General features: G+C 52.9%; 2 protein-coding genes and 1 long non-coding RNA gene across 3 annotated transcripts in view; 1 reads left to right on the top strand and 2 right to left on the bottom strand.

The window, feature by feature from the left end:
- Window positions 1-18,524, top strand: part of LOC127485501 (uncharacterized) — a 178,624-nt gene that overhangs the window by 121,615 nt on the left and 38,485 nt on the right. The gene's annotated exons all lie outside the window — the stretch shown is intronic.
- On the bottom strand, window positions 8-6,054 carry LOC127487803 (ral guanine nucleotide dissociation stimulator-like; the record flags this gene model as incomplete). Its single annotated transcript, XM_051834533.2, has 8 exons — window positions 5,540-6,054; window positions 5,101-5,163; window positions 3,609-3,802; window positions 2,206-2,399; window positions 1,799-2,067; window positions 942-1,157; window positions 506-609; window positions 8-59 (listed from the first exon to the last, which is right to left on the bottom strand). Coding segments are annotated over exons 1-8 (1,230 nt in total), but the record flags the coding sequence as incomplete, so codon positions are not given.
- LOC100339447 (olfactory receptor 6F1-like) lies at window positions 10,790-11,745 on the bottom strand. Its single transcript, XM_002723816.5, has one exon. It carries the CDS (start codon window positions 11,743-11,745, stop codon window positions 10,804-10,806), a length of 942 nt encoding a protein of 313 aa, XP_002723862.3. The 3' UTR covers window positions 10,790-10,803.

An 18,524-nucleotide genomic window follows, 5' to 3' on the forward strand; every position in this document is an offset into this window, starting at 1 on the left:
AATCTCTGCTCAAGCCATTGTCCTTCTCACACAGGCGCTCAAATTTTTTGCAGCTTTTGCTGTGGAGATGGGAAACCAGGAAGAGCTACTCAGTGTGATGGGAGGATGGTGAGTGCAGCTCCCTTCACTCGACAGCAAGGAGGATGTACACGGCCCAGGTGAGTTCCCCACTGAGTTCCCTAAGCCCTGGTGCCCAGGGGACAGGTGGGGAGCTCAAGTGGCTCTCCTGGTCCCCTCCCCTCCACTGAGCAGCACCGTTCTGCCTCAAGTTCACCTGCACAGGGAGCTCCGGTGCTGCCCAGGAGCACTATTAAAGAACTGGTGTCTGACAGCAAAGCAAATATCCTATGGGAAAAATTAGGCAGAAGGTCTAGGGGTCTCGAAGGTGCCATCCCCATGCCTCCCCTTAGAGTCCACGTCTGGCCCCTCCCAGAGTCATGGGGGTTAGTGCTGAGTCCTAGGGTCCCAGGTACACCCTGGTGCTCCTGTGGGAGAAGGCACCCACCTGGAGACTTCTCCCCACGTCTCTTGCAGGCGACAAATTGGGGAGGTCTGCAGAGCAGTGAGGATGGCATGGGCCGAGGAAACGTTCCTGAGGGTCTGGCACTCCTGGAGAGCAGAGCGGATGAGGGAGAAGTCACCTGATCCCCCTGGGCTGACATCCCCCTGCTGCATCAGATGCCCACAGAGCCACAGGAAGGCACGAGGGCACTGTGGCCACCCTCACAGGGAGAGGATTGGGTTCAACCCACACGGAGGTTCAGGTGGGAGGTGAGCATGCACCCCTGGGGGAAGTGAGTCAGGTCAGGCCCCTCCCTGCCAGGAAGGGCCCAGGGTCTGTGCAGGGTCTTCAGCCACAGGGTGTACTCCTGAGGGCTGATAAAGCAAAGTGGCCATTCCCAGAGTGCAGTGAGCGAGGGCCCTGGTTGCCCGCAGCTGACCTTGGCCACCTTGATCCAGTGCTCCACCACACGGGCCCTGTCCGTGGCCTTCATGCTGGGATCCCCCAAGCATGTGGTTACTACACAATTTGTCACGCAGTTGAACTGCTGGACGGTGGCATGGACAGTGGAGGCCAGGTGTTCCTTGCCTCTCTGGTTGCTCTTGGTCCAGACGGAGCCCAGGCAGTGGAAGGGCACGACCTTCTGGAACAGCTCCTGGGGAGGAGAGTGTCCCATGGGCACAGCCACCCCCACTCAGAGTGCAGGGGTGCTGTGCATGGGCCTCTCAGCGGTGGGAGCAGCAGCCCACTGTGGGTGCCTAGAGCCCCACGGCCCAGAGCCCATTCTTGGAGAGAAGACACAGAGGTGTTTTCTCCCGGGCATCCTGGCCAACTCCCCATCCCTCGGCCCATCGCCATCAGCCCTGTGCTCCTTGTGTCCATCCCAGCGCACCTCCCTCTGGTAGCTACAACAAGGGGCTCTGTTTGCGTGTCTGCTCTGGGACCCCGTCCAACTCTGAAGCCTGATCAGTGCTGAGACAGGTAGGCATTCTGGGCAGACCGGCAGGGATGGGGGCCTGGCTGCACCTCAGTGAGTGCCCTCCACCACCACTGGGCCACACCGTGCCCAGCTTTCTGTCTGTCGCTCTGTGCACCTGGCATGAGTGTGTCCCATCTCTGCTGTGCACAGGGGACAGGTGGGTTAGGACATGAGAAACGAGCCTGGGTCACACTGGGGCTGAGACATGAAGCCTGGGCTGACTCAGAACACTGGACTCTGGCCAGGGCTTCAGTGGGATGGCAGGTGCCACAGGGACGCCGTGGTCCTGGCCCTGCCCAGCAGAGCCGGTTGCTCACCGCATCCAGAAGCGTGAGCTGTTCTGCCATCGTCCTGGGGGAGAAGGCGGTGATGTCAACCATCTCCGCCCCAGGCAGCTCCTCTGCAGTCCCAGCCCAGCCAGAGGAGGCCTGTGGAGCTGGCCCTGGTGCTGATTGTGCACATGGGGGCAGGCCCCATGGGGAAGCTGGCCCTGGCTCTGGAGCAGGTCCTGGCTGAGCCAGTGGTGCTGCAGCTGGCTCCAGAGCCAGTGCGCGGATGGGTGCTGGCCCTGCACGCAGAGCAGGAGCTGGAAGAAGAGAAAGGGTCGCCAACGTGAATCACCTTCCAGTGACCTCTGCAAACCCCGAGAGGTCGCACTGCCTGGAAGGGGATTCCAGCCCCAAACACCACCCCTGAGAGACCTGCAGACTGCGCTGCCCCTCACCGTCTGCTTTGGCCTCAGGGTGCTGGGCGTGTCCGGGCAGGGCATACAGAAAGTACACCTGGGTCCCCAGGTCTCCTCCAGGCAGGCTGACAGGCTTGCAGCCCACCTTCATCTTCAGCAGTGGAAGGCTGGTGCGGCCATGGAGCTCTGCCTTGTACAGGTCTCTGCAGCGTCCCAGGAAGGAAGCCATGTTGCTGGGGACGCAAGCAAGGCAGCGGGGTCAGAGGCTGGCCTTGGCCGTCACACTGCACTGCCTGGGGCCCCTCTGTGGTTCTGGGGCCCTGGGCATGCCTCAGCCTGTCCAGAGTATGACCCCACCCCCAAGCCCTCCTGGGCTGCCCCGGCCGTGGGAGACCTGGTCAACAGGGCTGGTGCACACCCCATGGTGACAGCCTCCCCGTGACCCTCTTTCCTGAGGGGAGGGCCCCCGGCGCTCATCAGAGGCTCCAGGCTGACTTAGGAGCAGATTTCTCAGGATGATTGCAGGTCTGGGCCTCTTGGGGGGGCGGGGGCTGGGAGCATGGTTGGAGCTGCGAAGCACCTGTGCTGGGCATGGACCCCTGGCTGCTCTGCGCCCCAGCCTCCCCTCTCCTTTGCAGGTCTGGGACCCCTTTCCCAGCTCTGTTCTCCTTTCCTTTGTGGGGAGTCCCTGGGCCTCAGTACTCTCAGAGGAGTCACAGGAAGTGGGAGATCCACACCCTGTCTGTCCCTCCCCAGCCACAGCCCACATTTCACTCCCACAGTTTGCAGGGACAGAAGGCCTCTGACTGGACCCACAGTCTGTGACGTCCTAGTGGGGCCTGGGCTCTGACATCCTGGCAAGACCATGGGAGGACGATCCTCTCTCCCTCTGACCCTGTGGACAGGACCCGAGCAGGCATTCAGCTGGGAGAGTCTGGGTCCTCCCAGGTCAAGAGCCCCGGGAATGCTATCTGCTTTGCTCGCTGAGCTGTGACGTGTGTCTGCAAAGTGACTGCCCAGTGTTTAACATTCACGTGCTGTGGGGATGAACCACACGGACCCTTGCCAGAGAGCTGAGGGGCCTGGGCCTCACACCCAGTGCCCGGGCCCTGCTCTGTCTGTATCAGGGCCTGGGGCTGGGAGGTCTCCTTTACAGATGGGAAAGCAGGGCTGCTCTCTGTGGGGTTTTCCAAACCTCGAGGGCCGTGGGCTATTGAGTCCCGAGGGTGCAGAGACCAGAAGAAGAGGGATGAGTGCAGCGCCAGCAGCCCTGGCCACAGAGCAGGCACCAGGCCCCTGCCATGTCTGCAGTCACATGGTCCCTGTCAACCCCTGAGGCTCACGCCCACACCACCCCACTTCTCAGAGGAGCACACAGGCACAGAGAGCCACGGCTAGGGGGCGGCAGAGGCCTTGTGTTCCTGGAGGGCACAGACGCTCACCTATGGAATATCTGGTCCAGGAAATACGGAACAGTGCTGAAGTCGCCATATGAGCACAGCAGAGTGGACAGGTGAGCGATGGTTCTTCCTGGGGAGGCCTGGACCAGGGACTCCTCCAGCTTCACCCCAGTGCCTGGCTGCAGGCTCCGCAGGGGCCAGACCTGTGCCAGGTGCAGTGTGGACACACCTCCAAACTAGAGGGGACCAGCAGGGACAGGAGTCAGAGGTGGCTCCAGGGACCCCCGACCATGGGAGTCTGGGTTGGGAGAAGACCCCCTCACAGAGGGCATCCAGCTGCACCAGGTGACCCCTCACATCCCTGAGGGTTGGGAATGAAAGGCCCAGAGTGACTTTGTTGGCCACACAGAGAGCAGCGTGGGAGAGTGGGGAGGGCAGAGTACCCCCCAGGGAGGCCAACAGCTGGGAGCAGCAGTTCAGAGATGGAAGCTGGTGGTGTCCCGGCCACAGCCCTTCTGCACGGTGATCTGACTGTGGCTGCTCCAGGGGGACACCTCAGCCCCTCTCCCCAGCAAGTGCTGTCTGGGCCTCTGTCTCAGCAGGGCATTAGCTCCTGTGAGAGCGACGGTGACGCTCTGACTCTGCGTCCCTGAGTGTGGTTGCATGTGCCATGTGCTCCTGAGGAGGTGATGGACGTTAGGCCAGGCCATGGTGTGGGCCCCAGGTCTGCCGTGCTGATAAGGAGAGGGGACAAGGACACAGAGAAGCACGGGAGAACACGAGAACACGGGAACGGAGATGGACATGTACAAGCAGGAGACACAGGCACATCTAGCCCCCAGCACTGTGTGCAAACTCCTGTGTGAGAGCCGCCCTCGTGTGGGCCCTGGGCTGTGACTGCCCAGCAGACCAGGCTTCCAGGGGCGCTCTCTGAGGCTGTGACCTGCAGCAGGGCAGCCGGGGACAAGCACTGGAATCCCAGCTGAGCTGCAGGACAAATGTCCTTTCTCATGGAACAGGATGGAGACGGGTGGGGGCTCCAGGGCTGAGACCGAGAGACACACTGCTGATACGTGCATGGAGTAGTCTCTCTCTCTCGAGGGTAAGCCTCACCCCTGTGTGTGGGGTTTGGGTTCTCCGTCGTGGGTTGTGGGGAGGTCTGGAAGCACAGCGGAGCTGACCCCTGCCCGGGATTCCCGGGCTGGGTGGGAAAACAGTGCTGTCCCACACGCGGACGCTCTTGACTTCATATCCAGGGAACCAGTAGTAACCTGTCCCCTGAAAATCCCACCAGGACCCGACATGGGGTTGCCATAACCCAGCTGTCAGTGGGCAGCAGAGGGGTGAGATCTCCTAGGAACGAGACTGGGGTTAGTCACTCGGGTGGGAAACACCAGGACGGGGCCCAGAGGTGCCTATATCCAGGCTCTGGTCCTCGGCCCAGCCTGCTCATCTTGAGTCCCCGCCTGTGTATCTCCCTAGGCCCCTCCCTCAGCCCAGCCCAGCACTGTCCACGGCTGTTGGCCTGACACACCTGTCCATTGCCTGAGAAGATGAGTTCCTCACGGGAATCATTGCTGATCTCCAGCGTGGAGCCCTGCAAACAGAGTGCCCGGAGCCAGGCCAGAAGGTGTCAGTGTCCCACAGGAGACACCCTGTGAGTATTTCCACTCTCCAGGTCACATACGTAGGGACATCTGGGTATACCCCCAGCCAGGAGGACTCCAGGTAACACAGGAGAACTCAGGTGTAACCCTGAGTACACAAAAGGGCCCCCAACACCCACTTTCCCATCTGCCATCCCTGGAATGGGTACGGACGACACCACAGCCATCCTCCAACACCTGAATCCTGGTGCTGTGCAGGAAGGGCACCTCCTCTGTTCCCTTCGTGGGGACGGGAGAACAGCCCACGAGGGTCACCAGAGACTCCGGGCCTGGACGGGACTTCCCGGGGCTGCTAAACCCTGTTACCTGTGGCTGCCTCCTCCCCCGTGGCCACAGGCGTCCATAGTGAGAGCTCAGCCAGCGTGTTACACGCTGGAAGAGACCTTCATTCTGGGCTTTGGCTCTGCGAGAGCCTCGCCTTGAAGGGTAGCAGCAAGGGAACATAGTTCTCCCTGCAACGTTTCCTATCAAGTGAGGTGGCAATGGCTACCACTAGAATGTGGGTGCCTGGTTACCAGAGTTCCATGTTCTGTTGTGGCCCGTCACCAAGGAAGTGAGGTCACTTCCTCCAGGTCCAGTACATGGACCCTTCCAGCAGGAAGAGCTCCCAAGGCCCTCTGGGCTGCTGACTGTTCCTCTCCTGCCCCGATGCCATCCCCTTGACTGTGCACAATTCTGCAAACACAGCCCCATCCCTCAGTGCCTGGGAGACCTGGATGGGGTCAGGATCCCAGGTTGAAGGGCACTCAGTTGGAGTCTAAACCTCCTTTTCCTATCATTTCCCAAAGACAGTAGCCTGCTTCTTAGGAAGGCCCCTAAAATCCAAGCTAAGGTCAGTGAGGAAAGCCAAGGGCAGTGTCAAGACGAGCCCTAAGTTCTTAGGCCATCTTCTGCTGCTTTCCCAGGCGCATTAGCAGGGAGCTGAATCAGAAGTGGCACAGCTGAGCCACACACCGGCACCCCTATGGGATGCTGGCACAGCAGGTGGTGGCTTCACCTGCTAAAGCACAGCACCAGCTCCTGTGTGAGCTTTTATTTAGAATGCTGAGATTGAATGGTGGAACTCGTGGCAAGGTCATGGCATCACCTGGAGTTTGAGTGAGCCATGGAAGCCCCAGCCTGGGCCAGGGTCTTCTCCATTCCACAAGGGTGGCCCTCCATCCTGAGTCGGGTCTGGTCCTGGTTGTTCCATGCTCAGACGCTGCCCCCCAGTCAAAATCTCTGAGCTGGAACCCGTGTTTGCACTCTGCCCTGCTGTAAGGACAGAGCTGCCTTCCCACGTCTCAGACACCCGCAAGCCTTCAAACACGAGTGTCAGCTTCAGCAGGCTCCTGAGCACCACATGGTTTCTCTCCCAGCCCCATGCTGCAAAGTCTGGCCTGCTTGCCACAGAGCCCCGCTGCTCTCCAGACCCTGACCCCGCCAACGCCAGTGTGTCAGAGCCATCAGAAACCTGTAGCCTGATATCAGGGGTCTTTCCACAATTCTTTCCACCCATCTTTTTTTTCAAAAAAAAAAAAAGATTTATGTATTTATTTGAAGCAGAGTTACAGAGAGGCAGAGATAGAGACAGAGAGGTCTTCCATCTGCTGGTTCACTCCAAATGCCCGCAACAGCTGGAGCTGCTCCAATCTGACCAGGAGCCAGGAGCTTCTTCTGGGTCTTCCACATGGGTGCAGGGGCCCAAGGACTTGGGCCATCTTCTATTGCCTTCCCAGGCCATAGCATAGAGCTGGAGGGGAAGTAGAGCAGCCGGAACTTGAACCAGTGTCCAAATGGGATCCTGGCACTGCAGTAGTCTTATGTTTCCTTCTCTGTCTCCTACTGAACTGGTCACATTCTGTTTTTACTGAAACTTCTATTTTTTATTTGCTTTACACTTTTTATTGAAAACAGTTGCAGATAAAGTAATTCATATTTTCCAGATCCTATTTCCCTTTCTCTCTCCTCAGAGATATTCAGTCACATTTTCAAATTTATTGCCTTAAAATGTACCTTTAAATATCTCAGAGCATTATTTTATTTTTTTAAAGATTGATTTCATTAATGTATGTGAAAAGCAGAGTAACAGAGAGAGACAGAGATTGTTCATCTGCTGGTTCACCCTGTACAATGCGTGCAACACAGGGCTGGGCCAGGCCGAAGCCAGGAGCCAGGAGCTCCATGTGGATCTCCCACGTGGGTGCAGGGCCCCAAGCATTCTGGCCATCTTCTGCTTTCCCAGGCTGTGAGCAGGAGCCAGGAGCCTGTTCTGCATCTGCCACATGGGTGCAGGGGCCCAAGCCCTTGGGCTGTCTTCTGCTGCCTCCCAAGTGCATTAGCAGGGCGCTGGATGGGAAGCAGAGAAGCTAGGACTGGAATCGGTGCTCTGATATGAAATGCTGGTGTCGCATGGCAGCAGCTTAACCCACTGCACCACAATGCTGGCCCTAGAGCATTATTTTAGACTTTGTTTTGTTTTTTGAAAGTTCCTTTTACCAACTTAAATGTAGGACTTTAAAATCAATTACTGGCAGGTTAAGTGTTTGGCTTAGCAGTCACTATACCAGCTGGGAGGCCCAAGTCCCACTTTGCAGGGCCTGGGTTCAAGTCCTGCCTCCACTCTTGATGCCAGCTTCCTGCTGAGGCACACCCTGGGAACAGCAGTGGTAGCAGATGTGGTCAAGTCCCTGCTGCCCATGTGGAAGAGCCAGACGGAGACCCAGGCACCTGGCTTTGTCCCTGGCCCAGCACCAGCTGATGTGGGCATCTGGGGAGTGAGTCAGCAAATGGGACAACTGTCTGTGTCTCAAATACATAAATAAATGGATTAAATCTGTTACTGGTGATTAAACTATTCCATCCACTTATTAATGAAAAACATACTGTCAAGTTTATTCATTCATTCATTTTATTATAATCTGCCTTTCTCCCCTTATTATGTGGAGGGAGAGTTTTTTTTTCTTACTCAGTGATTTTCCTGATTATATATAAACAGTGCCTTCCATAGTTGCTTGGCAAGTATTTGTTGGATGAGTAATATGCTTTCAGTTAGTTCAATCCCCAACCCTTGTCCCAAAACAAGTCATAGAAGCCAGATTCCTCAGGGCAGGCACTGTGGTGTAGTAGGTTAAGCATCTGCCTGAGGCACAGGCATCCCATAGAGGCACTGGTTTGAGTGCTGGCTATTCTACTTTTGATCCTGCTCTCTGCTGATGGCTTGGGAAAGCCATGGAAGATGGCCCGAGTGCTTGGGCACCCATGTGGGAGACCCAGAAGAAGCTCCTGGCTCCTGGCTTAGGGTCAGCTCAGCTCTGGCTTTGTGGCCATTTGGGGAGTAAACCAGTGGATGGAAGACCTCTCTCTCTCTGTCTCTCCCTCTGTCTGGCCTCTCAAGTAAATAAATAAATCTGAGAGAGAGGCAGAGAGAGAGAGAGAAAGAGAGAAAGGAGAGAGAGAAAGATTCCTCTTCCAACCTAGGAAAATGCCTCTCTATCCTCTCCCGGAGAACCTCAAGTGACAAGTGCCATGCCATGTACTGGAGCTGGGTATGGACTCCCAGAGGCTGAGAGGGGCTGAGCAGCAGGGCCAGGCTGGGCCCCCTCCGTTTGTTACCCTTTGAGCCCAGTCTTGCTTTCCAGTTGCTTCTCTACAAGGCTGTGCATTCTTCACTGAGTCTAAGCCTTAAAACACACGGCCCAGTAGGCTAATCCTGCATCCCATATGGGTGCCGGTTCTAATCCCAGCTGCTCCTCTTCTGATCCAGCTCCCTGCTATGGCCTGGTAAAGCAGTGGAAGATGGCTCAAGTCCTTGGGCCCCTGCACCCACGTGGGAGACCCAAAAGAAACTCCTGGTTCCTTGCTTCAGATCGGTGTAGCTTGGCCATTGCAGTCATTTGGGGAGTGAACCATCGGATAGAAGACCTTTCTCTCTGTCTCTCCCTCTCACTGTCTGCACTCTACCTTTCAAATAAATAAAAAAAATCTAAACAAAACAAAAAAACACGGCTCTCCCTGGGTCTTTGAGCCATCCTTTCTGACCAAAAGTATAAATCATATAAATTTCTTATTAAACAAATTTATCATGTTTTTGTTTTGCTAACCTGTCTTCTGTTGCGCAGATACCGGCCACGACCCTTGTGACGGGTGGGAGAAGTGCCCCATTTTTCACCCCATGGTCTCTTAGGAGGCAGACTTTCTTTTTTTTTTTTTAAGATTTTTTTAAGTTGTTTTTTCTTTTTATTTGACAGGTAGAGTTACAGACAGTGAGAGAGAGAGAGAGAAAGGTCTTACTTTCATTGGTTCACTCCCCAAATGGCCGCTATGGCTGGAGCTATGCCAATTGGAAGCCAGGAGCCAGGTGCTTCTTCCTGGTCTCCCATGTGGGTGCAGGAGCCCAAGCACCTGGGCCATCCTCCATTGCCTTTCTGGGCTACAGCAGAGAGCTGGACTGGAAGAAGAGCAACCGGGACTTGTACTGGGTGCCCATATGGGATGCCGGTGCCACAGATGGAGGATTAGCCTAGTGCACCATCGCGCCGGCCCCAGGAGGTAGACTTTCAACAGAGGCACATCTTTGCCAGGGGACTCAGTTTCAGTTAAAACATGTTCTCCTATGTCCTTCCAACACACAGCCTTCCCCACCCCATTCACTTCCAAAACCAGGAAAGGTACCCAATGATGGGAACAGGGAGGTCTGAGGGCAGACGTTCCCAGCCCCTGCCTTCCTCCTGGGGGAAGAACACAGCCCCAGCCCGCTCCTCTGCCTGGCTCTGTTGGCCAGCCCCTGACTGCAGCGTCTAACCCCAGTCCTGGGAAGTGGGTGAGGGGAAATGAATCTTCCTGGGTGCATGGCTGAGAAGGCAAGGACTGCTTCTGGCTCCTTAAGGATGGGGTCTTTTGGAGGGAAATTAAAAACAAAAACGCTCTAATTATTGTACCCCAAGGTTATTTTTCTCTGAAACTCTAATTCTGTGGGACAGCACCTTGAACATGGATCATCACGGGACTTCTATAGCTTTACTCAAACCCTTTCAGTCCTGGTGAATCAGACATGGCATCTTGTAAGTTAGCAGCTTCCCCTGCCATCTGCATCTATTACCGTACCTCACCCAAGAAAATATCACGTGGGAATAATGGCACTCTCATTTCCATTATGAGTTCATGCATTTTCCTGTCCTAGTTCTTACACCCCAGATTTACAAGGTGATAAAAAAAATCTTACAAAGAACGAGAACTTGGAGTTTTAGTAATGCACACTTCACACTGAGTATGTGTCCCTAATGTTATAAACAAAACTCAAAAGAAAACCCACGTCAATGTATGACTATTTTGCTTGGACAAGATAGTTTGCTTATATCAAAAACTCCTGTTCCCCTCCTGCATGAGAAAGGAGAGCTCCTGCACACAGTGTTTCCCTTGATAGGTCTGATTTTGTCTTTCAGGTATTTCCCCTTTGTTTTCTCCCCCCTGGAACAAAGAAGCATCCCTGTCACTCTGTGGTGCACTTGGAGCCATGATCAGAACACCTGCCATGCTGCAGGAATGGAGAGCCCTGCAGTCTGGGGGCCAGCACACAGCACACCTCCCCATCACACCGTGGGGAGTTTACCTCCTTTCCACTTTCTCAGCAGACTCTCCCTCACCTCCTTGTTCCGGAGCGTGTAGATGAAGGGGTTGAGAACGGGGGTCACCACGGTGTTCAGGATGTGGATGGCCTTGCTCAGGTCCAGGGCGTCCTTGATGGAGGTTCGCACATGCAGGAAGATGGTGGACCCGTACCACAGGAGGACCACAGTGAGGTGGGAGGAACACGTGGAGAAGGCCTTGCTCCGGCCACTGGCCGAGGGGATCCTGAGGATGGTGCCGATGATGTAGACGTAGGAGACCAGGGTGATGAGGCATGAACTCAGGATGACCACACAGGCGATCACGAAGGCCACGATCTCCACGGCTTGTGTGCTGGTGCAGGCCAGGGCGATCCAGGGCGCGATGTCGCAGAAGAAGTGGTTGATGGCACGGGGACCGCAAAAGGACAGGCTGCTGACGAGGGCAGTGGGTGCCACGATGGCCAGGAAGCCACAGGCCCAGCAGCCCAGGGCCAGCCTCAAGGAGAGCAGGCTGCTCATGATGGCCCCATAGTGCAGCGGGTAGCAGATGGCCAGGTAGCGGTCGTACGCCATGACAGCCAGGAGGAAGTACTCTGTGCAGCCTAAGGAGAAGACCAGGTACATCTGCAGGAGGCAGCTGGGGAACCCTATGTCCTGGCTCCTCCCCAACAGCACGGCCAGGGCTTTGGGGACCACAGCGGTGGTATAGCAGATCTCCAGGAAAGAGAGGTTGCTCAGAAAGAAGTACATGGGAGTGTGTAGCTGGGGGGCGGTACCCACGAGCACCAGGATGGCCACATTCCCACCCACTGTGAGGACATACATCACGAGGAACAATGAGAAGAGGGACAGCTGGAGGGCCTGGGGCCCCGGGAAGCCCAGCAAGACAAAGTCCTGGGCTAGTGTCTTGTTGTCTGCGTCCATGATGCGTCCCTGTCTCTCAGTCCTAGAAAGATGTTGACTCGTGAACAAGTGCCAGCCAGCAGCTGGATGCACACAGAGTCTCCATGGGATTTGCCAAGTGCCTGCACTGTGTTCAGAGGCAGAAGGCGTGGACACCACCTGTTTGATGACACATGGAATCAGGTGCTGTCATAGCGGATTAGCAGTTTAGGGAAGTAATGTGCAAAGAATTTTACACTTCAGGTCCAATATTGAAGTCCAGCCTGTGCCCTCATCATCCTACGTCAAACACAACCCAATGCTGCCATAAAAGTACAACCAAACCCACAAAGGTGGTCATTCCACGTTGACTCCGTTCTTCATATTTTAACCGGATATCGCACGACCTTTGAATATAAGCACACAATTTTGTCTTCATTCAGAACTCTGGTTTCACTCGTGTGTGAGAGTCATGACTTCCAAATTGATTTTCTAATTTATAATCTTTGTCTTCAAAAAAAACGTGGAAAAGTGAACTAAAAGAATTTAAAAAGTAATCAGTTTCAGAATGATGCTTTGGCTCCTCAGATCCTGCCCCTTTTGTGTTTAAGTTCACGGCTGTGGTCACTCCTCTCACATAAACGGTCTGTGTCCCCACATGGGACGGGACCCTCCTGCACCAGCTTGCTGCACCAGGGACCTCCTGGTGCTCACTTGGAACTGGCGTGCTGAGTGCAGCTGGGCAGAGCATCGCTTTGAAACCAGGCCCCATGGTTTGTTTCTGAACACCACCTTTGGGGGCGACATACTCTGCACATTCAGAGAGCAGTGGAAAGCTCTTCTGCTGTTGTTACCGCAGGGGACTGGAGCCTGCATTTGGAGGCAGATGCTGGAACCAGAGGCTGGTGCCTTCCCACCAGACCGTCTGTCAGGTGTAAAGGCATGCCCACTGTCCACACCCTAGGATCAGGCCTAGAACACACCCACTGTCCACACCCTAGGATCAGTCCTAGGACACACCCACTGTCCACACCTAGGATCAGGCCTAGGACACGCCTACTGTCCACACCCTAGGATCAGGCCTAGGACACACCCACGGTCCACACCCTAGGATCAGGCCTAGGACATGCCCACTGTCCACACCCTATGATCAGGCCTAGGACACACCCACTGTCCACATCCCAGGATCAGTCCTAGGACACACCCACTGTCCACACCCTAGGATCAGCCTAGGACACACCCACTGTCCACACCCTACGATCAGACTTAGGACACGCCCAGTGACCGCACCCTATGATCAGGCCTAGGACACGCCCACTGTCCACCTCCTCGGATGAGGCCTAGGACACGCCCACTTTCCACACCCTAGAATCAGGCCAAGGCACGCCCACTGTCCACACCCTAGGATCAGGCCTAGGACACACCCACTGTCCACACCCTAGGATCAGCCTAGGACACACCCACTGTCCACACCCTAGGATCAGCCTAGGACACACCATCTGTCCACACCCTAGGATCAGCCTAGGACACACCCACTGTCCACACCCTAGGATCAGACTTAGGACACGCCCAGTGACCACACCCTATGATCAGGCCTAGGACACACCCTCTGTCCACACCCTAGGATCAGCCTAGGACACACCCACTGTCCACACCCTAGGATCAGCCTAGGACACACCCACTGTCCACACCCTAGGATCAGCCTAGGACACACCCACTGTCCACACCCTAGGATCAGGCCTAGGACACACCCACTGTCCTCACCCTATGATCAGTCCTAGAACACGTCCACTGTCCACACCCTAGGATCAGTCCTAGGACTTGCCCACTGTCCACACCCTAGGATCAGTCCTAGGACACGCCCACTCTCCATCCTCCTGCTCCCTCTCCCCAGCACCAAAGGTCATGGTTGGTCAGGCACATACCCTGTGTCAACAGCACCTGACTACAGGGTGGTCCACACAGCACGGGTCTGAGGGGTCTGACCCTCGCATCTTGAACCTGCTGTGGTCAGAGACCTTTCCCCCAATAGGTTCCTATGCTGCCTATCAGCAGCTTCAAAAGTGATAGTTTAATTTATCTTCAAAAAGAAATCTATGTTCAAAGTAATTTTGAAACTCCACTACTAGAAATGATTCTATCTTAACCTTCATAAGCTATGTGAAACAAAACCATTATATTCATCTTTCCATTTTCAAAACTTAAAATCCAATTTGATTACTAAAATTAGAGAATAAATAGAATGTTTATTAATAATGAAATGATATTTTCAGACTTTATTTTCAGTTAAGCTGCTTAGTTTGTCAGACACCCTGGGGTGCGATTTATTTGAAGTGTATGGTGCTTGTGATGGGACCTGTGTGGCTCAGTCATTTCTGTATCAATTCTAAGACTTAGTAAAAGTTAAAAAAAGAAGATTTCTTTAGATAAATAAAGTTTCTATTTTTAAAATTAATTACCAGATTCATCTACTTTATAAGAGATAGACTGATCATTCAACAGTTTACCTATCAAGTACAATAAGGCATGTTAATTTCTTATATGTGAACACATACATGTTTTTCATGGAAATAGGCAGCGTCTATAACACAGCTGCATGCAGACTGCTTCTGACTCACAGGAGAGTCAGGGCATTGATCCAGGGCTGTGGGGATCTACTGAGGAGCGCGGATCTGTGCTCACAGAACTGCTCACTGATCTCACCTTGGATGGAACCTGTCAGCAAAAGACTCACCCGGTTGCGGTCCTTTCTGCCACAAACCCCACGGACTCCACAAGCTGCGTCTTTCGAGCTCAGCCTTGGTTACCTCCTTTTTTCATTCCATGGCTTTCTGCATTTGAACATATTGTGCACTGACTGCTGTCACGCCCGCCTTCCTCATTCCTCTCTAGACGGCGTTCACTCTCTGGTCATCTCAGCCCTCCATGACCTCTGCCACTCTTCTGCCTCCTTCGTCCTTCTCATGAGGCCCCAGCCTCCCTGTGGTCTCCACTCCCCTTCCTTACATCTTCTCTTCCTCACCCTCAGCTCCACATGGAGAATACTGTGTGATCGAGTAATTGCCAAGAGCGGATGGATCTTCTGGGAGAAGGGCTCTCTCTGGGATACTCAGGCTGGCACGAAGATGTGACCTGTGTTAACGCTTCCTAGTGGGTGACAGAATCTCTTGATCCTTGGATTTAAAGGCCTGGATTGTGAAGTCTGCGGCACAGGAAAGGAATGTCTCTTGGGTTCTGTGCATGGTAACCTGGGCCTTTTGCCTGGCAGAGAGCTTCAGCCGATGCAAATGTAAAAGGAGTCCAACAGATGTGTGAAGAAGTCTTTAAAACAAATCAAATTACCTTAAATAAAAGCACAAGAAACACAAGGCATGGTGCAACTGGAAATTACAAAGTAGCCCGGCATTAAAGGAAGTAGCAGAGCAAGGGAGAAAAAAAGACAGCTAAACATAGATTAGGGAACAGTTTCTCCTGAGGACACCATGCAGTTAAGTGTCATGTGATGACGCCTTCTTTAAGTGATTCCTACTTCCTTCCTGAGAAACTCTCTTCTTTAGAATCTTAGACATCAGGAATTTTGTGGATTTGGAGTGTATGAGTGAGAATAAAATTTCCCATCCTGTGGGCAGCACCTGCTCCCATTGGTGCAGATGCACATCTCACTTTCCACCCCAGCCCCAGAGCTTCAGGGATGGAGCGTTTGAAGGCCAATTCCTGGTTCATCACGACTTTGTAGTTCCTAAGGAACCAAAACATGTAGGTCTGGTTCACAGTCCAAATCTGGCGTTGGCACGTGACCCTGAGCCTGAGCACATTCCTTTCTTTAAACTTCACATCAACTGCACCCATCACCAAAGCCCAAGAAAGCCCAATCCCTTACTTTCTCTAAGAAGGCGCCCCATGATCTTTGGGGCTCACCATACCCCTTGTGGCCTGGGTGGACAAACCTCACCCTGCTGGACCACAGGGCGCCCGTTGGTGGTCTTAGGATAGGGACGGGACAGAACAGTAGGAATCTGGAAGTGTTTCCTGAACTCCAGAATCACTTGAAAGCTTTCAAATTGTTGTGAACAGTTGACTTTTACTCTCAAGATATTGATGATTGTGCATTAGGAAGCCACCAGGACTGAAAACACCAGGTGAAGTGATCCAAGGGAGAAAGCACGAAAGACTTCCCAGCTCCCCTTAATGCTTATTTCTCACAACTTTAGTGTGAGAGTGTTTGTGTGAAATAATCTGAACCTCTACAGTACCCCACACATGCTTCATCAGAGCAGGCTTACTTTCCAAGTGTTGGAAACAGCTGGTCGGCGCTGCCGCTCAGATTAGAGGCAGGCTGCTATCGAGGATCAGGGACTTCGAGAGGCTTCAGAAGAGGGAATCTGAGACTATTTCCAGAGGAAGCACACCATCCTTCGTAAAGACGAGGTACTTAGGTTTTGTGTGTGCATCTCTAGTGAATGGCCCAGGCGAGAGAGCCACGAGGAGGGAGAGCTCCAAGAGCATCTTAGCATCAAGGGAGGGCGTTTGAATGTAACAGAGGAACTGCTGACGTTCCAAGGTCAGATATCTGTGAAGGGACCCGTGTGGATCACGACTGTTTCTCAAGATTTCCCACGACTCAGTTTTGAGATGTTCTATTCCTGGAATGTTCACAATGAGAAGACTTGAACCTTTATCTTCCAAAACTCTACCTTGATACTGGAGAGGTCTCATTACTCTTAAATGGAGCTGGCTTTTGTAAACACTCCTGAGGGCAATGGGCTGCAGAAACAGATGTCTCTGCTCCATTCCATGGAAACCGGCTGTCTGGTCTTGGCACAGTTGCTTGCAGAGTTAGCGTGCTTTGCTTTCCACGACTGCTTTCCTGAGGGTTTCCCCCATGCGGGCTTTCCCTGGTGTCTACGGGTCAGGATTTGGTGCTGTCGCAGGTGTGGGCTTCGTTTACTTGGTAATGAGCACTCCAAGAAGGGCTGCAGGTGGACAACCTTTGTTTTCACTATTTTTTTAAAAAAATTGTTTTATTTATTTGCAACAGTTACAGAGAAAGGCAGAGCCAGAGAGAGAGGTCTTCCATCCACTGGTTCACTCCTCAAATAGCCGCATCTGCCAGAGCTGAGCTGAGCCTGCCTTTTCATTGGTCGAAGCAAATCTTGAAGGTGTTGGCAGGGGTCTTGGTGCTGTCTCTGTGCTGTGTCCTTGCTTCTCTCGTTATCTCTCAGTGCACATCACTTTATTGCTCTGGCCAGCCTCTGTCGAAGAGGGACTACAAAGAGGCGATTTACCCAGTGGCCTCTAACTTAAACTCCTCCGCCCTCCCAGGCCAGAAGTCGCCCAGTCCTGAGGTCATCTCCGCTGTGCAGATCCCTTAACAGGTGTCACTGCTTTGCATGATGCCCTTCTTATGTCTAGTTCAAAACACTCCAGAAATTTTCCAAAACACTCTAGGAATATGCACCAGCCTTGTGTTTCCAGAACACATGGATGACAGAAATAAGTTGTGAGCCAGGGAAACTAAGACAGTATGGCTTGCAGCTCACTTTGATGTTCAACGGTGAGAGTTTGGTGCCACAAGGGTAGACAGCAGAAATATGCAAATAACCAGTGTCAAATAATTCACAGAGACAGTTTCAAATTTAAGACTATTTATTAAGTAGAAATTAAACCTATCAAATTGTATTGCTTTCAAGCATTTTTTAAATGAAGAAATTCCCTATTGGGAATGCAAGCATCTTTTTTTTTTTGATGGTCAGAAAGCAAATTCTGTCTTCTCATAACTGCACCCTTCCTGGTTGCGTGAGGCAAGCACAGTCTTTGCTATGTGGATGTGCAGTGAGAATCGTCCTGTCTGCCACCCACTATCACCCCTCTCAAAATTGTCATTGTGTGGTTAGCCAAGGGCACCTGCTGCCCACATACTCCACTCACAGACTCTCTTAAAGCTTATCCTGAAGGTAACGTTTGAAAGCATACTACTGAGGAAATGACTATTTAGTTAATCAGTATTTTAGATCATGGAAACTTTGTTGCTAATACAAACAAATGAAAGGAAAAATAATGACAGATGGTCCAAGTCCCAGCGCCTTCGTCATCCTAGGCAGGTTATCCACCCGCTTCAGCCTTAAGCTTTGAGCACCAAGAGACGAAATGATGCCGTGTCAGCAGTCCTGGTCCAAAACCACCTTCCAAGAGCTCGGCTGAACCTGGCTGTCCGGAGCCCCACACGTGTACCACAGCTCTGGTTACTACAGCCGAGGTTTCTCTTCACACAAGGTCAAGCCATCTGAGAGCAGAGATCATAAGACTTCTGTTCTTCATCCTGTTGACGTGATGATTACATGTATAGATTTTCATAGTTTTAATTTTAAATACATTTTTAGAAATTATTTATTTATTTATTTATTTGAAAGGCACAGTGACAGAGGGAGAGGAGAGACAGAGAGAGGGCAACCAGAACTCAGGCCTTGAGCCACCGGCACTCTTAACCAGCTGCACCACTGGAGTGGCTCCTGATTTGTATGTTCTGACGGGCTTTGCGGGCCTGGGATCAATCCTCATTGACTAGTCTTCGATGAGCTGTTGGATTTGGTTTCCTGTTTTCTCATACATTTTTACATCTGTGTTCAACAGGGATATTTGTCTGTGGTTTTCTTTATTTGTTGTCTCCTTGTCTAGCTTTGGTATCAAGGAAATGTTGACCTCATAGACGAGATTGGAAGGATTCCATTTCTTTCAATGCTTTGGGATAGTTCTAGAAAAATTCGTTCTCCTTTTAAAGTTTACTAGAATCCAGCAGTGAAGCCATCCGATTCTGGCTTTCT

This window comes from Oryctolagus cuniculus, chromosome 6 (assembly GCF_964237555.1).
Source record: "Oryctolagus cuniculus chromosome 6, mOryCun1.1, whole genome shotgun sequence".
Lineage (NCBI taxonomy): Eukaryota > Metazoa > Chordata > Mammalia > Lagomorpha > Leporidae > Oryctolagus > Oryctolagus cuniculus.

Coding starts and splice junctions, on each gene's coding strand:
- LOC100339447 (XM_002723816.5), bottom strand. CDS start 11,745: ATGGACGCAGACAACAAGACACTAGCCCAGGACTTTGTCTTGCTGGGC.